The 22,393-nt window shown below is 45.0% G+C and overlaps 1 protein-coding gene across 1 annotated transcript in view; it reads left to right on the top strand.

Moving 5' to 3' along the window:
• Nucleotides 1–17,268: 17,268 nt before the first annotated feature.
• LOC139025689 (mucin-5AC-like) overlaps nucleotides 17,269–22,393 on the top strand; it is a gene marked incomplete at its 3' end in the record, with an annotated part of 45,513 nt that continues 40,388 nt past the window's right edge. Inside the window, exon 1 of the mRNA XM_070440855.1 lies at nucleotides 17,269–18,548. Within this exon, the coding sequence (XP_070296956.1) occupies nucleotides 17,269–18,548 (1,280 nt within the window). The remainder of the gene's footprint in view (nucleotides 18,549–22,393) is intronic.

The following is a 22,393-nucleotide window of genomic DNA, read 5'->3' as shown; positions in this document are numbered from 1 at the left end:
TAAGGTAGGGTACAGTTAGGTAAGATAAGGGATAGGTAAGGTAAGGTACGGTTAGGTAAGATAAGGGATAGGTAAGGTGGGGTAAGGAAGGGTAAGGGATAGGTAAAGTAAGGGTTAAGTAAGGTAAGGTAAGGGATAGGTAAAGTAAGGGTTGAGTAAGGTAAGGTAAGGGATAGGCTAGGTAAGGTAGGGTAAGGGCTGGGTGGGGTAAGGGATAGGTAAGATAAGGTAAAGTAAGGTTGGGTAAGGTATAGTTAAGGTAAAAGGTAAGTGAGGTGGGTTAAGGGAATGGTAAGATAAGGTAATGTTAAGAAAGGTAAGGTAAGGAAAGATAAGGTAAGGTAAAAGTTGGTAAGTTAAGGAAAGGTACGGGCTAGGCAAGGAAAGGTTACGATAAGGTAAGGGATAGGTAAGGTTAGGTAAGACAAGGTGGGGTAAGGTAAGGGTAGGTAAGGTAAGGTAAGGTTTAGCTAAGGTAAGGTCATGTAATGTAAGGTAAGGGATACTGCAGGTAAGGTAAGATAAGGGATGGGTAAGATAAGGGAAGGGATGGGTAAGATAAGGTAAGGGATGGGTAAGATAAGAACAGAGATAGATAAGGTTTGGTAAGGAATAGGTAAGGAATAGGTTATGTATGATAAGGTGAGGTTAGGTAAAGCTGTTGTACTCAGCTCGTTGGCCAGTATACAGTTTTCGGCTTGCTGTTTGGTTGTTGACTGTTCCTGTTACTATGAAATTAGATTTATATTCATGACGCAAATCACTACAGTATTTACATGTTCTTCAGAGGCAGGAAATATAGTTCCCATGAAGTGGTTTACATCGTAAAGCATTCCTGCATATAGTCTATGTCAATGGAGTGCTGTTCTTCAGCAATGATTTTACAGTCGTTGTCATGGAGCTTTATCCACCCATATTGTTGTCTGTGACTGCTATGCTGTGTGCTGCCTTTAGTCCTTACGACTGCATTWAAAAAAAWAWATATTTACACTTCCTTCGTCTAAATTGTCCTGGTGCGTTTTCCGTCCCCGGTGGGATTTTAGAACAGAGGTTAAGAGAGATCAGAAGAGCCTGAGTGACTCAGTGAGCCCCCTGCTGGCTGGTCTGCAACATCACATGGACAGCAGCACACACCTGGTGGCTGTACAGAAGAGGTATAACCAGTGTGTAGGCTATAGTACTGTCCACAGCATGAGGGAGAGTGGGAGACAGAGGGCCTTCGGTGTTTCTTCTCTGTTTGCTGTGTGTGTTGTGAGACAGGGGTTGTGTTCACTAGGCACGAAACTCAAGAAAGATGTCCCGAAACAGAGTGAAACGGGGAAGCCACAGTTATTATCATGTATATAGGGCTATATATATTTCCATAGTTTTTTCTATATATATATATTTTTCACCTAGTCCTGCATGTTGGAGCTCGAAGCCTAAGATTGTCACTGTACCCTGCAATCACACCTCCAACCCTGTACATGTGACTTAACACTCAGAATCTATAAACACTCTGAATCTATAAACACTCTGAATCTATTAATCACTCTGAATCTATTAACCACTCTGAATCTATTAAACACTCTGAATCTATTAAACACTCTGAATCTATTAACCACTCTGAATCTATTAATCACTCTGAATCTATTAAACACTCTGAATCTATTAACCACTCTGAATCTATTAACACTCTGAATCTATTAACCACCCTGAATCTATGAACACTTTGAATCTATAAACACTCTGAATCTGAAAGTACTATCTGAAATTGTTCAATAAGTAAAAAACTAGTTTTTTTCGGCTTCCATTACACAACGTTTTGAACTGTTTTGCTACAGTGTGCCCTAATGAACACAACCCTGTGGTGGCCTTTCAAACACTGCATGTGGGTTGCAGTGGTGTGTTGACCTTGAGGTGCTTCAGGGAATTATTTGAAGACTTATTCGTATTTTTGCTCTGTTTTGAAGTTTCCTGTTGGTTTGGGCGTCTCTTGTCTGCTGTTGTCTGAGCGGAGTGTGTTCCTGTTGGTTTGGGCGTCTCTTGTCTGCTGTTGTCTGAGCGGAGTGTGTTCCTGTTGGTTTGGGCATCTCTTGTCTGCTGTTGTCTGAGCGGAGTGTGTTCCTGTTGGTTTGGCGTCTCTTGTCTGCTGTTGTCTGAGCGGAGTGTGTTCCTGTTGGTTTGGCGTCTCTTGTCTGCTGTTGTCGCTGAGCGGAGTGTGTTCCTGTTGGTTTGGCGTCTCTTGTCTGCTGTTGTCTGAGTGGAGTGTGTTCCTGTTGGTTTGGGCGTCTCTTGTCTGCTGTTGTCTGAGCGGAGTGTGTTCCTGTTGGTTTGGGCGTCTCTTGTCTGCTGTTGTCTGAGCTTAGTTTGATTGCAGTAATTTGTCACTTCAGGAACATACTATAAGCTCTCTAATAATAAATTAAATTGTTTGTACATGCTTATAACAAGTTATAAAACATTACATACCTGCAGTGTTAGTGAGGTAATGAGGGAAGCCTACGTGAATTGTAACAAACTGAATTGCATTGTAGCACTGTAGTACAGACTTTGGTAACACAGACAGACCAGATAGACAGAACAGACAGACGGAACAGACAGACAGAACAGATAGACATGAAACAGACAGACAGAACAGACAGAACCGACAGACAGAACAGACAGACAGACAGACAGACAGAACAGACAGACAGAACAGAGACAGACAGACAGAACGACAGAACAGATAGGACCAGAACAGATAGACAGAACAGACAGACAGAACAGATAGACAGAACAGACAGACCAGACAGAACAGACAGACAGACAGACAGAACAGACAGAGACAGACAGACAGACAGACAGACCAGACAGAACAGACAGACAGAACGGACAGACAGAACAGAAGACAGAACAGACAGACAGATAGACAGAACAGACAGACAGACCAGATAGACGAGAACAGACAGACAGAACAGATAGACAGAACAGAAAGACAGACCAGACAGACAGACCAGACAGACAGACCAGACAGACCAGATAGACAGAACAGATAGACAGAACAGAAAGACAGAACACACTAGAGAGATGTTGTGTGCATCCTGTTTGGGAAGGAAATAAATTGAAAGATTAGAGAAATGAAAGTAGAGGACCTCAGTAACATTTGTAACACAGAAGATCTGTCAAAACATGACAAGCACCTGGGGGTCTCAGATGCTGCAATACGTTCACTTTCAGCTACATGCCCTACAGAGTTGTAGATCTATACTCTACAAGGCAAGCTGCAGCATGCACATATCATACTCCCTCCCAAACACATGCCTCTGGTGGAATCTGCAYGATTGGCAGCTTGGTAGGCACTTTTGCTGTGATTTCTCTCCTCTCGTTCCCTCTTTTAAAAAAAAGGGAGTGCCTACCAGGCTGTTGAAGGCATGTAAGGATCGGCCAGAGCAGGCAGGCAGGGCTAGCAAGGAGGTGAGTTAACGACTTTGTCAAGGAAATGAGATTGAGAGCGCCCGGAGCTTGTCACATGGTTTTACTATCAGCCAATCTCAACGCAGCACCGTAATGATTTTATTTTCTTTGTTGACATTTGCAGTTAGACGTGAATGATGTCTTTGAGTTAAATTAATCTAATGACTGCTAAGAATGTTTAAGGTAAAGACTTATTCTACTAAGATCAATATTTGTGTTCTTTGCTAAGGCAAAGCCTGGATGTTTTCAAAATGGAGGCTCAGTAAAACGATGAGTCAGTAGGAACATAAACCGGCTAGGATGACAGTACATTGCAAATTCCCCAGTGTTAAATTAACACTGAAAGTGTGGACCCGTATAGACACCGAACTGTGTTGAATTAACACACTGCTTAGTGTAATGCTTTATTTGCATATTTCCCAGAGTGCCTTGAATTGGTTCGTGACAGAGACACATAAATGTTCCATCCTATGGACTTCACCAAGTGAGATCCTAAGTGAATGTGTTGTTACTACAGGTTCATTATTTAACACAATACAATATGTATTTCCTAAGGATTTATTTTAAAGGGCTTACAAAACAAATACTGAGTTATTTAGATGATCCAACTGCTGGGGTTCGCAGGTTTTGGTTCACTTAGTTGTATTGTTTTTTAAAGGCCATGAGTAGTCAAAATCCAGTTTTTCAATGAAATTGGATGATATTCGCATGGAACCAGATCAAAGTATGAAAAATGACTTTTGTTTCTACATTGATAAAGTTTGATCGTAAAGTTACTGGTCTCCTCCCCCCATGTCAAACGAGATTCTTAAGGAGATAGGGTGTTATTAGGGCTGTTGTGGTGACCGTATTACCGCCACACCGGCAGCCATGAGTCATGACCGCAGTCAAATTCCACGTGAGTCACGGTAATCTACTTTTATGCACTCTGGACATGCTTTGGTAGTATCCGTCTTGCTACCGACCATCAGGTCCTAATGGCCTCGTGCTCAGGGCTCTATTGTCCCTCTAACCACTCTGACATCAAGGCAATCGAAAAAAATCACATCAAACACTTCTCATCAAAACAGTATTGTATTTCTAAAACTCACCTGACTGTGATGATCTCAATTTGAAGACAGAAGTTGAACGGCAGGATGAAACAGTGTAAAACATGGTCGTTGTGGATGTTTGTTTCAAAGCCTAACAACAACCAACTGGACAATGTTTTCTACGATTTTTTAAAGAGGGAACGAGAGGAGAGAAATCACCCAGATCTCTCAGGTCAGGGCGTGAGTTGGGGTGGCCCTGACCTGAGAGATCCTTTTTATGTCTCTATTTTGGTTTGGTCAGGGCGTGAGTTGGGGTGGGCATTCTATGTTTTGTGTTTCTATTATTTTCTATTTCTATGTTTTGGCCGGGTGTGGTTCTCAATCAGGGACAGCTGTCTATCGTTGTCTCTGATTGAGAACCATACTTAGGAAGCTTTTTTTTCCACCTGTGTTTGTGGGAAGTTTACTTTTGTTTAGGGCACATAGCCTTTGAGCTTCACGGTTTGTTTTTTTGTAGTGTTTGTTGTTTTGTTCGGCGTCATTTTTATCAATAAAGAGAAAATGTACGCTCACTACGCTGCACCTTGGTCCTCTTTTTCCCKGAGTATATTACTTGCTAATGTTTGTCCAGTCCCTGGACAGTAAAGTAGATCCTCACTCAGGGCGAGGATCTCAGGGACATCAGGGACTGTAACATACTCAGTTACACGGAATCATAGCTCTCTCTGGATATACTGTCCCCGTCCATTCAGCCAGCTGGGTTCTCAGTACATCGCACAGACTGGACTAAAGAACTCTCCTGGAAGAGGAGAGGCCGTGGTGGATGTTTCATGACTAACTACTCATGGTGTGATTGTGATAACGTAGGAGGAACACGTGTCCCTTTGATCCCCCGACCTAGAATACCTCACAATCACATGCTGACCATATTATCACCCAAGAGAATTCCATTCGGTTAAAGTTACAGTCGTGTATATTACCCCTCAGGTCGATACCACGACGGCCCTCAAGGAACTACACTGGACATTGAACAAACTGGAAACCACATACCTGGAGGCTGCATTTATTGTAGCTGGGGACTTTAACAAAGCAAATATGAGGAAAACGCTACCGAAATTCTATCAACACAACAGCCTGTAGTACTTGCGCTTCAAAGACTCTCGACCATTGTTACTCTCCTTGGCTACAAGGCCCTCCCCCGTACTCCCTTCGGTAAATCAGATCAGATCTCCATTCTGCTCCTCCCTTTCTATAGGCAGAAACTCAAACAGGAAGTACCTCTGCTAAGGTCTATTCAACATTGGTCTGACCAATCGGAATCCATGCTTGAAGTTTGTTTTGATAACGCGGACTGGTAGATGTTCCGGATTGCCTCTGAGAATAACATTGACATACATTCAGAATGTATTCAGATCCCTTGATTTCCCCCCCAAAATTTTGTGATGTCACAGCCTTATTCTAAAATGGATTAGAAAAAAAGTTTCCCTCATCAATCTACACACAATACCCCATAATGACAAAGTTAAAACAGGTTTTTATAAATGTTTGCAAATTTATTCAAACTAAAAAACAGAAGTTTTCAGACCATTTGATATGAGACTCGAAATTGAGCTCAGGTGCATCCTGTTTCCATTGATCATCCTTGAGATGTTTCTACAACTTGATTGGAGTCCACCTGTGGTAAATTCAATTGATTGGACATGATTTGGAAAGGCACACACCTGTCTATATAAGGTCCGACAGTTGACAATGCATGTCAAAGCAAAAACCAAGTCATGAGGTCAAAGGAATTGTCCGTGAAGCAGAAGCTCCAAGTCAGGATTTTGTCGAGGTACAGATCTGGGGAAGCGTACCAAAACATTTCCGCAGCATTGAACGTCCCCAAGAACACAGTGTCCTCCATCATTCTTAAATTGAAGAAATTTGGATCCATCAAGACGCTTCCTAGAGCTGGTCGCCCGGCCAAACTGAGCAATGACCATAGCCAGATAGCATAGGCCTACAGTAGGCAGAGTCATATTCCGCTTTTCTGAAATACATTTTCTTAATAATATCAGTATCATTTCTTAAGACTAAAATAAATAATAGATGTATTGATTTATTACACTTAAAAAAAAAATGTAGATGTTCCAAAGGCGGGCATCAGCAGCTTGAACGCTGGAGGCCTGGAGATGCTAACCGTGTTCATGTTAATTACCAGTCAGTTACCTTGAGACCGGCCGGCATTTGCCAGCTGACTAAATTTCATGACCACCACAGCCCTAGGTGACATCACCCTAACTCTCTCATTTTAAAAAGAGCAAGGTTGGTTTGTTGATGCTGGGTATAATTGAGATATGACCCAGCGGGTCACATCAGAAGCCTGGAGGTTTGGTTTGGCCACCCGTGGGAGTAAAATTCATTCCATTTCATCTGTTCTGTTAAATTGTTATCACATGTTATGGTTGAATCCTGACACTTTTATAGCTTTAATGAAGCTTTCAGAAGTTCCTTAAAAGCATATGCAAAATACAATGTGATACCCTCAATGGGATAGTAACCACTTTGTCTCAATATGTCAATAATTATGTTAATATTTTTTGTTTTAGAATATTTAATCTTAAGTAATATTCAAGGAAAATTTAACATTGGAGTGTACAAATTTAACATGATTAAATTTTTTTGACATTTACTCTTACAGGTGGCCAAAAATAACTGGTGGCCAAATCCCTAATAAGCCACGCCTCCTGAAAATAACCAATGGATTACTTTAAAAAAAAGACCCGGCTGCTTGGTCTAACCCAGCATGAAAGAATAAAAACCCAGTCGATGGTTAAATTAACCCATGTTTGGGTAACCCGAAGAACTCAACATGTCGGGTTATTCACGCTACCTGACACATTATGTGTGATGTGTAATTCCTATTGAAATCCAGCCAGCGTAGGGATATCCAACCTTCAGACCGTTTGATCACCCACAACCCTGCATTCAGAATGACCGCCAGGGTTGTGGAGACTGAAGATATGAGACTACCTAAAGCATCTAAACTTGAACAACAATTTCAGTAATGAATTCAATAAATTCAACTAACATATTGGATTAGTTTAGAAAATGTATGTTATTTATATTTGAGAACCATAAGATGAATTAATCAATCAATGTACATGCAAAAACATACATATTAAAACAAACAATTGCTATAATCAATCTGCAATAGAGAATGCTGGGAAATATGATAATGAGGGGCATGGTTTTGGTTAAACTCTGGTTATTAATTAAGACCAACACTGGGGTGATTTTACACCGATGAGAGTTAATTCAACACTTACAGAGTTAATTGGCTCTCAAAAATAAGGCCTTATGAAATACGTAATGTATTGTGTTAAATAATAACATTTTAATGATAACATATTCGCTCAGGATCTCACTTGGTGAAGTCTATAGGGCTGAAAAATGATAAATGCAACAACCATGTCTCTGTCACTAACAAATACAGTCATGGGTGGTACTGTAAGTCTACAATTCACCCGAAAAGCAAGGCACTCTGGGAAATAAGGCTTTACACCAAGCAGTGTGTTAATTTAACACTGTTCCAGTGTCAATACGGGTCCACACTTTCCGTGTTAATTTAACACTGTTCCAGTGTCAATACGGGTCCACACTTTCCGTGTTAATTTAACACTGGAGAATTTGCTGTGTACGAAAACAAACTATAGCCACAATGCTGCTGTGTGGCTAAACGGCTTAAAGCCATGGCTATATCCGTCCTTTAGAAAAAACACAAAGAGACGTATGAGCAAACATGACAAGAATACAAATGATTGACCCAATGCAATAACGCTTGTACAGCTATATAATGCTGTGGCAATATCAGTCCATCAGGAGCAATACACCAAACCAAGGCGGTCCTGATGCATTGGGCGGCAGGTAGCCTAGCCAGAGTATGTGAGCGGAATTGAAAGGTCGGAAAAACCCGCTTGTATGAGTGGTGCTTGTTTAACCGATGTGAAATGGCTAGCTAGTTAGCGGGACGCGCGCTAATATCGTTTCAATCGGTGACGTCTCGCTCTGAGACCTGAAGTAGTTGTTCCCCTTGTTTTGCAAGGGCCGCGGCTTTTGTGGGAGCGGTGGGTAACGATGCTTCGAGGGTGGCTGTGGTCGATCTGTGCAGCCGGTTCAAGCCCAGGTAGCGGTGAGGAGAGGGACGGAAGCAAAACTGTTACACACGGCTCTGGTTCTCCAGGTTCTTCCCTGCTGCTCTGCTAAAAAAACACTCCATGCTCACAAGAAGAAAAAAAACAACTGCTGCTCCGAATTTGCTCCATTCATTAAAATCACAATCGCACCAACACCCATCTATTTTTGTGACTACGTGGACTTGGTTTTGCAGTATTGAAAACCAAACCTTTTGATTTGAATGAAAAGTATTTTAATTAACATGAAAAAGGTGAATGTAAGAAGCGCTCATAATTTTCATATAAACTACATGTCATGTTCAACAGCATATAAACACTCTAAATAGGTCAGGAGACACACAGGGAGACTAAGAAGGAACGGAAATTAATTATTTAGGCTATATTATTTATATTATTTCAAGGCTATAGCCTACAAAAGAAATACATTGTGAAGTATTCGCGAGTGCGACACACTAGCCTGACAGGGTCATTATAGCTCTCAGCATTTAAACAACATTTAGTTCTATTAAATCATTGCAGTCTATAAATTGCGCATATAGGCTGTGACTTACTTAGAATTAAATACAAATTAAATTGAAAAAATGCCTTATTAAGCTCAGTCTAAAGTGCCTTTGAAAAAAATTCTGGAAGCATGAGTTTGGCCAGAGTCTGTGGCTTGAGGCTCATGCGATGGTTCCTGTAGAGCAGGCCAGCAGCGGAGAATATCCTCGTTGTGTTTGCAGGGKCACTGGGGATGCTAAACACCCTTCTGGCTACTCTTGAGTTATTTTTCTATAGGTAGGCCTAAAGGTTTTTAGGTAAAATCATTGGGGCGGCAGGGTGGTTAGAGCGTCGGACTAGTAACCGAAAGGTTGCAAGATCGAATCCCCGAGCTGACAAGGTATAAATCTGTCGTTCTGCCCCTGAACAAGGCAGTTAACCCACTGTTCCTAGGCTAACATTGAAAATAAGAATTTGTTCTTAATTAACTGACTTGCCTAGTTAAATAAAGGTAATAAAAATTAAAAAAAATCCAATCAAAACGGAAAGCTCCTTGAAAAGGGGGAATATGCCAGGTCTATTAGGCCTACCGTATAGATAATACAACAAAAAATGAATGAAACTTTCAAGAGATTTGATTTTTAGTTTATAAATATTTTGCTTCAATGACCCACTTTGCTATCTACCCACCTTGTTCTTTTCTTTTAGCATGTGCACTTAGTATGTACACCGTCATGCTTTCAGGACCGGTGTCTTTTCAGATTCCACAATGATTCTAGTGGACACTACATCAGCGCACTCCCTCACTTGCTCTTGGTCCTCCTCATCTTTTGTAAGTCACCTTGATTTTTCACCCGTGTGTTTTAGCACAGGTGACCTCTGTGGACTTAGTTTCTTTACGGAAATATGTAGTGAACTCTGTGACAGTAGCTAAAGCAACACACAAGTAGACTACAGATGCATGCTGGGCCAGGGCAGGCCCTGAGCTCGTGAGGTGAGCGCTACTGGAGAGAAATTGGAGCGGGCGAGAAGGCCGACGCTCCAACCTTTGGGAGTCTCGCTCCAAGCTCCAGTCAAATTGGGCATGCTTCGCTCCAGCTCGGCTCCACTCACATACTTTGAGCAGTTAATCGCATTGGGCCAGTAACCCGAAAAGTTGCTGGTTCGAATTCTCCAGTCGATTAGGTAACAATTATGCCGATGTGCCCTTGAGCAAGGCACTTAACCCTAATTGCTCCTGTAAGTCACTCTGGATAAGAGCGTCTGCTAAATTATGTAAATGTAAATTGTGTTAGTACCTATTGTCTACTACCCAGGATCCCTGCACTCGTCATGGACGGCAGGTTGCCGGTTGGGCAACCGAAAGGTTTCTGGATCAAATCCCAGAGCTGACAGGGTTAAAAATCTGTCGTTCTGCAAGGCAGTTAACCCACTGTTCCCCAGATGCCAAAGCCCTGGATGTGGATTAAGGCAGCCCCCCGCACCTCTCTGATTCAGAGGGTTAAACGCGGAAGACACATTTGAATGCATTCCCCTTTCATCAAACACGATGACTCAGTCAGTACAAAAACAAATGAGCATTGTTGCTGTGTGGCTGGCTATGATATCAGGGCTGATACAAAGTGACTGTCTTTAATGCATTGTGTCCAGTGTCCCTACAGTGACTCAGGAAAACACAAAGGCAATGCTGCTGTGGTGGCTATAATATCAGGAGAAGATAAAGGGAACCAAGACTGTACTGTAAAAACAAAAGTATTGATTCAACATGAAATTGTAATGTAACAAGCTGCATTAGGATTGAGTTAACTCAACATTTGGGCATATAGTTGAACCAACATACATTCTCAAGTTGAATTGTATGTTCACTCAATTTAGAATTTTAGATTGAGTGAAATTACAAMTCAACTTGAGAATTTATTCTACCTTATTTGCATATTTTCCAGTGTGAAATTAAACTCTTTACGTCAATACATTACATATATCATAATGCCGTTTCTTTTTGAGGGCCTAGTTACACCCCAGCGCAGTGGTCTGAAACTCCTGGTTTACAGGCCACATCAAGCCTGCATGTCACATTATGCTGGCTTGCAAAGTGATGTGTAATTCCTATCGAAATCCAGCCAGGGTGGGGATAGTCAGCCAGGGTGGGGAGGATAGTCAGCCAGGTTGATGGGGATAGTCAGTCAGGTTGGGGAGGATAGTCAGCCAGGTTGGGGAGGATAGTCAGCCAGGTTGGGGAGGACAGTCAGTCAGGTTGGGGAGGATAAGTCCACAGAATCTCAGTTGGGGAGGATAGTCAGCCAGGTTGGGGAGGATAGTCAGCCAGAGTGGGGAGGATAGTCAGCCAGGGTGGGGAGGATAGTCAGCCAGGGTGGGGAGGATAGTCAGCCAGGGTGGGGAGAATAGTCAGCCAGGTTGGGGAGGATGGAGTCAGCAGGTGGGGAGGATGGTCAGCCAGGGTGGGGAGGATAGTCAGCCAGGGTGGGGAGGATAGTCAGCCAGGTTGGGGAGATGGTCAGCCAGGGTGGGAGGATGTCAGCCAGGGTGGGAGGATAGTCAGCCAGGGTGGGAAGGATAGTCAGCCAGGTTGGGGAGGATTCAGCCAGGTGGGGAGAAGTCATAGTGATGTGCAGTTCACAAACAATTAGTTATTTTTGAACGACTATTTTAACTGACTCCAGAGTCATGATTTGTTTTTCTGAGGGACTCGTTCATTTGAGTCTTTCGTTTGACCTGCTAGTGCTGGCCAGAAGTAATCCAACAGCAGGATTAACAATGCTCCTCCGTCTCAGTGGCTTCAGAGACGTGCTCAGACCACCACACGAAGGGAAATAGGCCAATGAGCATAGAGACGAAATACACGTTTAGAACTGATCATTGATCTCATGGTGCAAGAAAGAATGCAATAATGTATTATTGAATGTTATGATGGACACGGCTTTGGAGAAGCAAAATATACACAGCCTCCACCGGAGTTGTTTGGGGGGGGGGGCTGCAGTTAGCTAACGACATTATGTTCATCGCCCTCACCGCACTCAAGTACTGAGTTGTTCTTGATCTAGTCTGGTTGCGGCCACAACTAGATCTCGTTTCAAATGTATCACGAAATAATATTATTTGTATTCTTAGAAATAAATAAAAAATCCCATTGTTTAAAAAACACGTCTTAGTCACAAATGGCCGCTCCAATAAACCTGCGGTGGTGAATTAGATGGGAACGAGAAGGTTGTAGTATCGTGACTCTTTCCAGTTTTCAGTTCGTTTGCCGGTAAGGGGTCATTACTGACTCAAATTTGAAGAAAAAAAGGAGTAGAAAGATTTGCTCTTTTGACTGAACGAGACGAAAATATCTGAGTTAGTAAAAAGAGTCTAACTTCACATCAGTACTAGCCAATGATCTGAACTGTATTTACCTGAAAACTGCTTTTAGAATGACTGCCAGGACAGGTCAGGTTGATTTCTGAGAACCAAATTATATAAACTGGAACAGCCGTCTCAGTAACAGGTGCAAACAGTCCAACTAATAACAGATTGGATTAGTTTAGATCAAAATGAATTTGATTTATGTTTGTGTAGCATAAGATTAATCAACCGATAATTGTACATGCAAAACACAGGTATTGAAAGAAATATTTCAGAAAAATCAACCTACAATAGAGCATGCTGGGAAATATGATAATCCTGGGTGTGGTATTGAGTGGTTTTGAGCAAACATGCTGCACATAATACACAGTTTGTTGATTCAACATACAATGGTAAGACAGCCAGTACAACAGGATTGTGAGTTCGCTCAACATTTGGGCATATAGCTGACACAAAGGAAAACACAAATTTGTCATTTTAATCAACACACTTTTATACATTCAGCTCACTGTGAGCAACGTTTGTTGAGTGAACAAACATTCACACATTAGCTCAACTTCTTGTCCTGAAGTCCAGCCAATCACAGAATAACACTGATAAAACAATTAGTTAAGTTGACTTTTATTGCATGGTGTCTGGTAGCTTCTGCCCAGTGTCTACTGCCTAGTCCATCCTGCCTAGTCCATCACTGCCTAGTCCATCACTACCTAGTCCATCAATGCCTAGTCCATCACTGCCTAGTCCATCACTTCCTAGTACATCACTGCCCAGTGTCTACTGCCTAGTCCATCATGCCTAGTCCATCACTGAGCCTAGTCCATCACTGCCTAGTCCATCACTGCCTACGTCCATCACTGCCTAGTCCATCACTGCCTAGTCCATCACTGCCTAGTCCATCACTACCTAGTCCATCACTGCCTAGTCCATCACTACCTAGTCCATCACTACCTAGTCCATCACTCCTGCCTAGTCCATCACTTAGCCTATCCACATCATGCTAGTCCATCACTGCCTAGTCCATCACTTCCTAGTACATCACTGCCCGGTGTCTACTGCCTAGTCCATCACTTCCTAGTCCATCACTTCCTAGTCCATCACTCCTAGTCCATCACTGCCTAGTTCACCACTCTCCAGTGTCAACTGCCTAGTCCATCGCTGTCTAGTCCATCACTGCCTAGTCCATCACTGCCTAGTCCATCACTGCCCAGTGTCTACTGCCTAGTCCATCACTTCCTAGTCCATCACTACCTAGTCCAGCACTGCCCAATGTCTACTGCCTAGTCCATCACTTCCTAGTCCATCACTTCCTAGTCCATCACTGCCTAGTCCATCACATCCTAGTCCATCACTGCCTAGTCCATCACTTCCTAGTCCATCACTGCCTAGTCCTCACTGCCTAGTCCATCAATTCTTAGTCCATCACTGCCCAGTGTCTACTGCCTAGTCCATCACTTCCTAGTCCATCACTCCTAGTCCATCACTGCCTAGTCCATCAATTCCTAGTCAATCACTGCCTAGTCCATCAATTCCTAGTCCATCAATTCCCTAGTCCAATCACTGCCTAGTCCATCACTGCCTAGTCCATCAATTCCTAGTCCATCACTGCCTAGTCCATCAATTCCTAGTCCATCACTGCCTAGTCCATCAATTCCTAGTCATCACTGGCAAGTCCATCACTGCCTAGTCCATCACTGCCTAGTCCATCACTGCCTGTCCATCAATTCCCGTCCATCAATTCCTAGTCCATCAATTCCTAGTCCATCACTGCCCAGTCCATCAATTTCTAGTCCATCACTGCTAGTCCACCACTGCCTAGTCCATCACTGCCCAGTATCTATTGCCTAGTCCATCACTGCCTAGTCCATCACTGCCCAGTATCTACTGCCTAGTCATCACATCCTAGTCCATCACTGCTAGTCCATCACTGCCCAGTATCTACTGCCTAGTCCATCGCTGCCTAGACCATCACTTCCTAGTCCATCACTGCCTAGTCCATCACTGCCCAGGTTATACTGCCTAGTAGTCCATCACTGCCAGTGTCTACTGCTAGCTCCATCACTGCCTTCCATCACTATCCTAGTCCATCACTTCCTAGTACATCACTGCCCGGTGTCTACTGACTAGTCCATCAGTTCCTTGTCCATCACTGCTCAGTGTCTACTGCCTAGTCCATCACTGCCTAGTCCATCACTTCCTAGTCCATCACTCCCTAGTCCATCACTGCTAGTCCACCACTGTCCAGTGTCGACTGCCTAGTCCATCACTGTCTAGTCCATCACTGCCTAGTCCATCACTGCCTAGTCCATCACTCCTGCCCAGTGTCTACTGCCTAATCCATCACTTCCTAGTCCATCACTGCCTAGTCCATCACTGCCTATCCATCAATTCTTAGTCCACCACTGTCCAGTGTCGATGCCTGGTCCATCACCGTCTAGTCCATCACTGCCTAGTCCATCACTGCCTAGTCCATCACGCCTAGTCCATCACTGCCCCGTGTCTACTGCCTAGTCCATCACTGCCTAGTCCATCACTGCCTAGTCCATCACTGCCCCGTGTCTACTGCCTAGTCCATCACTTCCTAGTCCATCATTGCCCAGTCCAGCACTGCCGAGTCCATCACTGCCGAGTCCATCAGGACAGATAAAGCAAGGCTGTGACTGTGTCCCAAATAGCACTATATTCCTATACAAAGCCTTAATGGCCCTGGTCAAAAGTAGTGCACTATATAGGGAATAGGCAGACATTTACTTCCCAGTGTCCAGTGACCCTGGCTACAATGACTCAGCAGCATTGATTCAGCCATTCAGCGAACCGATGAAGAGGTTTTCCGGCTTCCTGTCCTCTCCTGCTCGCCCCGCGGGCTTTAATGAGGTAGATGATGGAGGAGGTGAACGTGTCTCTGAATGCTAAGTGACCACCATAGAAGACAGTAATGACATCGCCTTTCTCTATGAGTGACCACTCTTTCCTGCTCTCTGATTTATGAGAAAATAACCATTTGCATTCATCCTAAATTGGCACCTATTCCCTATATGGAGCACTGCTTTTAACCAGGACTGGTGCCCTATTCCCTATACAGTGCACTACTTTTAACCAGGACTGGCATCCTATTCCCTAAATAGGCATAGAGGACCCAAAGTAGTGTGCACTATGTAAGGAATAGGATGCCATTTGGGATGCAGCATTATCTATAAGATACCAGTTGTGTAGTCTAAACCATTATCTTTAAGATACCAGTTGTTATCTAAACCATTAATCTATAAGATACCAGTTGTGTAGTCTAAACCATTATCTATAAGATACCAGTTTGTGTACTCTAAACCATTATCTATAAGATACCAGTTTGTGTAGTCTAAACCATTATCTATAGATACCAGGTGTGTGTCTAAACCATTATCTATAGATCCATTATCTAAACTTATCTATAGATACCAGGTGTGTAGTCTAAACCAATTATCTATAAGATACCAGGTGTGTACTCTAAACCATTATCTTTAAGATACAGGTGTGTAGTCTAACACTATTATCTTTAAGATACCAGTTGTGTAGTCTAAACCATTATCTATAAGATACCAGTTTGTGTAGTCTAAACTATTATTTATAAGATACCAGTTGTGTAGTCTAAACCATTATCTATAAGATACCAGTTGTGTAGTCTAAACCATTATCTATAAGATACCAGGTGTGTACTCTAAACCATTATCTATAAGTACCAGGTGTGTAGTCTAAACCATTATCTATAAGATACCAGGTGTGTAGTCTAAACCATTATCTATAAGATAACCTGTGTAGTCTAAACCATTATCTATAAGATACCAGGTGTGTAGTCTAAACCATTATCTATAAGAATACCAGGTGTGTGCTCTAAACCATTATCTATAAGATACCAGTTGGTGTCTCTAAACCATTATCTATAAGATACCAGTTGTTGTAGTCTAAACCATTATCTATAAGATACCAGTTGTGTAGTCTAAACCATTATCTATAAGATACCAGGTGTGTAGTCTAAACCATTGTTTTAACTGAGTTATGTGTCTGTGTGTGTTAAATGAATGCTCTTATTTATGCAGTCTGACTATTTATTCTATAACATTTCTGAATGCAGTGCTCTGTACAATGTACAGATTATAGTGCAGTGTTGTGTACAGATTATAGTGCAGTGTTGTGTACAGGTGCAGTGTGCAGTGCATGTGTGCTGTGTGCAGATTGCAGTGCAATACCTGTGTGCAGTGTCCAGTGTGCAGATTGAAGTGCAGTACCTGTGTGCTGTGTGCAGATTGCAGTGCAGTACCTGTGTGCTGTGTGCAGATTGCAGTGCAGTACCTGTGTGCTGTGTGCAGATTGCAGTGCAGTACCTGTGTGCAGTGTGCAGATTGCAGTGCAGTACCTGTGTGCAGTGTGCAGTGTGCAGTGTGCAGATTACAGTGCATTACCTGTGTGCTATGTGCAGATTGCAGTGCAGTGCAGTACCTGTGTGCTGTGTGCAGTGTGCAGATTGCAGTAACTGTATGTAGTTGGGACTTGCCCCTGCCCGGCGTGTGCTATGCGTTTTCTATAGCATCATGGAATGGACCGCTGTTTTGATGACCAGTTCCCAGTAACCAACTCTGTCTCCCTGCCCACCTTCCTATCCGACTGGGGTCACCCCCCCAACCCCACTCCACCCTCCTGCCCGGGTGGTCCCCATACCCCACCCCACCCTGGACCTCAGGCATCCCGGCCATGCTGACCTAGTTCCCACAGACATTCTTACCCCTCCTTCCCCCAAACCTACTGCCACGCCCATGGAGGGTGCCCTACCCCCACCCCTTCTGCCCCCGTCTCCAGCTCTGGCCCAGCCCGTTGAAGGTGCCCCATTCCTGTGCCCACCCCTCCCAGCACTATCTTCCCTACCCTTGTCCCCAGCCCAGTCTACTGGTATGCCCATGCAGAGTGCTCCACCTCTCACACCCCTGTCCCCTGCCATGCTGCTGGAGCAGGAGCTGCTCGAGGCCTTCCAGGAATACGAGGAACAAATGGCCTCACTGAGCATACCAGACCTCCATGTCTCTGAGGSCAGTGGTCAATGCCCACCTGTGGGCTTTCTGCCCAAATATTCAGTCCACTATGAGGAAGAGGAAGGAAGAAGGGATACGGGAGGAGGAGTGACAGATGAAGAGGAGAGAATGGCTAGAGGAAGAGGAGTGACTGTTACTGTTCCCAAGGACACAGAGTCATCTTCTCCATCGCCACGGATACGACCACCACCTCCCCTACTTGTGATCCGGCCAGGATACCACGGCAACAACAACGACAACGATGACGACGGTGAAAATGGCAACGAGGGAACACAGCGTGGAAACAGTGACACGTCAACCAGTCAGAGGGTTACAGCCTATACCGAAGGGTTTAGCTTCAGAAGTCACCTTCTGGGAAACAATAAGAAACCAGTTGAAGAGGGAGCAACCAAAGAGGCTAAACAAGAGGAAAGCACATTACAACTCTTTGAGAGAATGGCTAGAGAGGCAGAGGCAGAGATTCACTCCAAYAAAAAGGCAGATGCACTGAAGGAAACAGACACTCCGATGCCATTAGACTCGACAACAGATGCAGATGTATTTAAAGAGACCCTGATAAGTCCACAGTCTGTGGAGCAGAGAGAGCAGGCAGAGACAGAGATACAGTTACTGATAAGTCCAGAGTCTGTGGAGCAGAGAGAACAGGCAGGGACAGAGATACAGCTACTGATAGGCTTAGTAGTAGGGCCTAAAACAGACCAGCTGACAGGACAAAAAACCTCAGAAGAGATTAAGGCAGACTCACAGGCACAGTCAAAAGAGACTGAGTCCAAGCAGGCCGAGTCCAAGCAGGCCGAGTCCAAGCAGGCCGAGTCCAAGCAGACAGAGTCCAAGCAGGCCGAGTCCAAGGAGGCAGAGTCCAAGGAGGCAGAGTCCAAGCAGACAGAGTCCAAGCAGACAGAGGTCATGCAGGCAGAGTCCAAGCAGGCCGAGTCCAAGCAGGCTGAGTCCAAGCAGGCAGAGTCCAAGCAGACAGAGTCCAAGCAGGCCGAGTCCAAGCAGGCAGAGTCAACACTAGATAATGATTTTAAGTTAGACACGGAGAAAAAGACAAACTCACAGAAAAAGAGGAGGAAAAAGAAAAAAGGCAAAGTCTCAGAGTCACAGACAGAGACACAGCCAGAGTCACAGCCAGAATCACATACAGAGTCACAGACAGAGTCAGAGTCACAGACAGAGTCACAGACAGAGACACAGACAGAGTCAAAGCCACAGACACAGACCCAGACAAAGACAGAGACAGAGACAAAGCCAGAGACACAGACAGAGACAGAGTCAAAGCCAGAGACACAGACAGAGACAGAGTCAAAGTCAGAGACACAGACACGAACAGAGTCAAAGCCAAAGACACAGACAAAGCCAGAGACACAGACAGAGACACAGACAGAGACACAGACAGAGACACAGACAGAGACACAGACAAAGCCAGAGACACATAGGCAGACAGAGTCAAAGCCAGAGTCAAAGCCAGAGTCAAAGCCAGAGCTTCAGACAGAGACACAGACAGAGACACAGCCAGAGTCACAGCCAGAGTCACAGCCAGTGTCACAGACAGAGACACAGCCAGAGACAGAGTCACATACAGAGTCACAGACAGAGTCACAGACAGAGACACAGGCAGAGTCAAAGCCAGAGACACAGACAGAGACAAATCAAAGCGGCAGAAGACGTAAGCAGACACTAGTACAGTGTCAAAGCGGCTTAGAGAGCAGGCTAGTAGCAGCGTCAAGCCAGAGATCCAGCAGATGGAGACAACAGACGGAGTACACAGACAAGAGTCAAGGCCAGAGAGCACAGACTAGTAGTCTAAAGGACCAGAGCCACAGTAGGCAGAGTCAAAGCCAGTAGACAAGCAGACAGAGTCAAAGGCAAGAGACAGAGACGGAGACACAGAGCAGAGACTGCGACAAAAGCCAGAGAGCACATAGGCAGAGCAGTAGTCAAAGCCAGAGTCAAAGCCAGAGTCAAAAGCCAGAGTCAAAGAGCAGAGCTTCAGACAGTAGACAGCAAGACAGGTAACAGCAGGCCAGAGTCCAAGCCAGAGTCACAGCCACGTGTCAGGCAGACAGAGACACAGGGGCCAGAGACAGAGTCACTACAGAGTTCACAGAGCACGAGTCAGCAGTACAGTAGAATGCAGGCAGACGTCAAAGCGCAGAGACCCAGGACAGAGACAAAACCAGAGACAGCAGACGCGAGACGGAGTCAAAGCGCAGAGTACACAAGACGGTAGACACAAGACAGTTAGTCAAAGTCAGAGACAGCAGAGCCAGAGTTTCAAAGCCAGAGACAGCAGAAGCAAGTGCAAAGGCCCGAGTCAAAGCCGCGAGTCAAAGCCAGTAGACTATGATACAGAGATAAAAGACTAGAGTCAAAGCCAGAGAGCTACAGATGGAGAGCACAGTTTTAGGCGGAGCACAGCACAGACAGCGTCCAAGCCCAGAGAACAGCAGACAGAGTCAAAGCCAGAGACACTTGACACAGTCGAGCAGAGTCAAGCGCAGAGACACAGAGCAGAGTCAAAGCCAGAGACAGGCAGACAGAGTGCAAATGGCAAGAAGTTATACTAAGCCGGAGACGGCAGACCAAAGTCAAAAGTCAGCAGACACAGAGGCAGCACAGAGTCAAAGGCCAGAGACAGAGACACAGAATAGAGTCATAAGGCCAGAGACACAGACAAGAGACACAGAGCGAGTCAATCGCATGCCAGAGTCCGCGCACGAGTACGGCAGACAGAGACACACGACAGAGACGCAGACAGAGAGCGGGAAACAGACAGAGACATACAGGACAGCAGAAGAGAACAAAGCCAAAGAGCACATAGGCAGGGGGCAGACATGCGTGCAAAGCCTAGAGACCAGACAACAGACAGGAGTTCAAAGGCCAGTAGACACAGGCGTCAGAGTCAAGGCCAGAGACACAGGTAGAGTTCAAGCTAGAGACACACAGAGACACGACAGAGAGCAAAAGCCATGAGTCAAAGCTAGAGTCAAAGCCAGAGAGCAAAGCCAGAGACACATACATGAGTCAAAGCCAGAGACACACAGACAGAGTACGCAGTACAGAGACGGCAGACAGAGACAACAGCAGGAGCACAGAATAGCAATAGGCAGTAGACAGCTATACACATCCAGAGTCAAAGCCAGAGTCAACAGACGAGAGACAATCAGACTAAGAGTCAAAGGCCAGCGACAACATGGGCACGAGACAGAGTCTAAAGCCAGAGACAGCAGTTACACAGCCAGAGTCTACACAAAAGAAAAGAGTCAAGCCTAGAGACACAGGCAGAGTCAAAGGCCAGCAAGCACAGGTCGCAGAGCATAAGGCTAGAGACAGCATACAGGAGAACAGGCAGACAGAGAGCCAAAGGCGCAGAGTCAAACACCAGAGTCAAAGCCAGAGTCAATGCAGAGTATGCAGCAGACAAGAGACATAAGGCCGGTAGTACAGGCATACAGAGTCAAAGCCAGAGTCAATAGCCAGAGTCAAAGCCAGAGACAGGCCCCTGGAGAAGCCTAGCAGAGAGAGGCATCGGATAGGAGTACCAAAGACAGAGTACAGGACAGGAAGAGACAGACAGTCAAAGCAAGAGTCAAATCCCAGAGTCAGCAGACACATACACATTGTAAATCAGCGTCATCAGACATTGAGCACAGAGCACAGTGCAAGACGCGCAGAGCCACAGCCACCGACATCAGTCAAAGCCAGAGTCAAGATCCAGAGTCACAGACACATCAGGCAGTCAAAGCCAGAGACTATTGAGACAGAGTTAAAGGGGCAAGTAGACAGGTCAGAGCGGAGAGCACAGAGCAAAAGTCTAAAGTCAGGAGAAACAGACGACGAACAGAGTTAGTCAAGCGGCAGAGAGCACAGACTAGAGTCAAAGCCAGAGACACAGACAGTAGTGCAAAGCCAAGAGACATCAGCCCAGAGTCAATGCCAGTGCTTCAGACAGCAAGTCGAGGCCAGAGACAACAGACTAGAGTCAATGCCAGAAGACGCAAGACAGAGACTGCTAGACAGAGAGCCGCAGATCAGGGAGACGCAGACAGAGAAGCAGACAGTAGACAAGCAGAAAAGCCAGCGACCCATGCAGCAGGCAGAGTCAAAGCAGAGACCCAGACTACAGCCAGAGTCAAAGAAAGAGTCATAAGCCAGTAGACACAGACGGCAGAGTCAAAGGCCAGGAGCACAGACAGAGTCAAAGCCGAGATGCAAAGCCAGAGGTCAAAGGGCCAGATGTCAAAGCCAGAGACAACAAGACAGTTTATAGAGACAAGCGCGGAGACACCATAGGAGAAGTCAAAGGGCGGCAGAGACACATAAGAGTCAAAGCCAGAGACACCTACAGGGACAGCGGATAGAGTACAATGACAGAGTCAGAGTACAGAGACAGACGAATGCACAGTGCAAAAGTCAGAGTCAAATGCCAGATCACAGACAGCAGTACATCGTTAATGCATGCCAGCGTCACAGACAGAAGACAGCAGACACAGTCAACGCAGAGTGCAGCAGACAGAACCTGACACAGTCTAAAAGCGCAGAGTCAAATCGCTAGAGTCCAGAGCAGGCATTACACAGTTAAGTAGCCAGAGTCAGCAACACGGTAGCGAAAACCGAGAGTTCACAGGACATCAGTCCAAAGCAGAAGTCAGAGTGTCAGCAGACAAAGTCATACAACCGAGTCAGCTAGAGCACAAGTCAAGCCAGAGTCAGAAGACAGCAGCCCCTCAAAACCAGAGTCACAGACAGAGACAGGCAGAGGCACGACAGTCAACGCCAGAGTCAGCATGACAGGACCAGACACAGTCAAGAAGCGCAAAGTCAATTCGCAGAGTCTCATAGGACACAT

Source organism: Salvelinus sp. IW2-2015, unplaced genomic scaffold, assembly GCF_002910315.2.
Source record: "Salvelinus sp. IW2-2015 unplaced genomic scaffold, ASM291031v2 Un_scaffold3071, whole genome shotgun sequence".
Taxonomy (NCBI): Eukaryota; Metazoa; Chordata; class Actinopteri; order Salmoniformes; family Salmonidae; genus Salvelinus; species Salvelinus sp. IW2-2015.
Note: the sequence above shows the minus strand (reverse complement) of the source record. Positions and strands in the feature narration are given on the sequence as shown.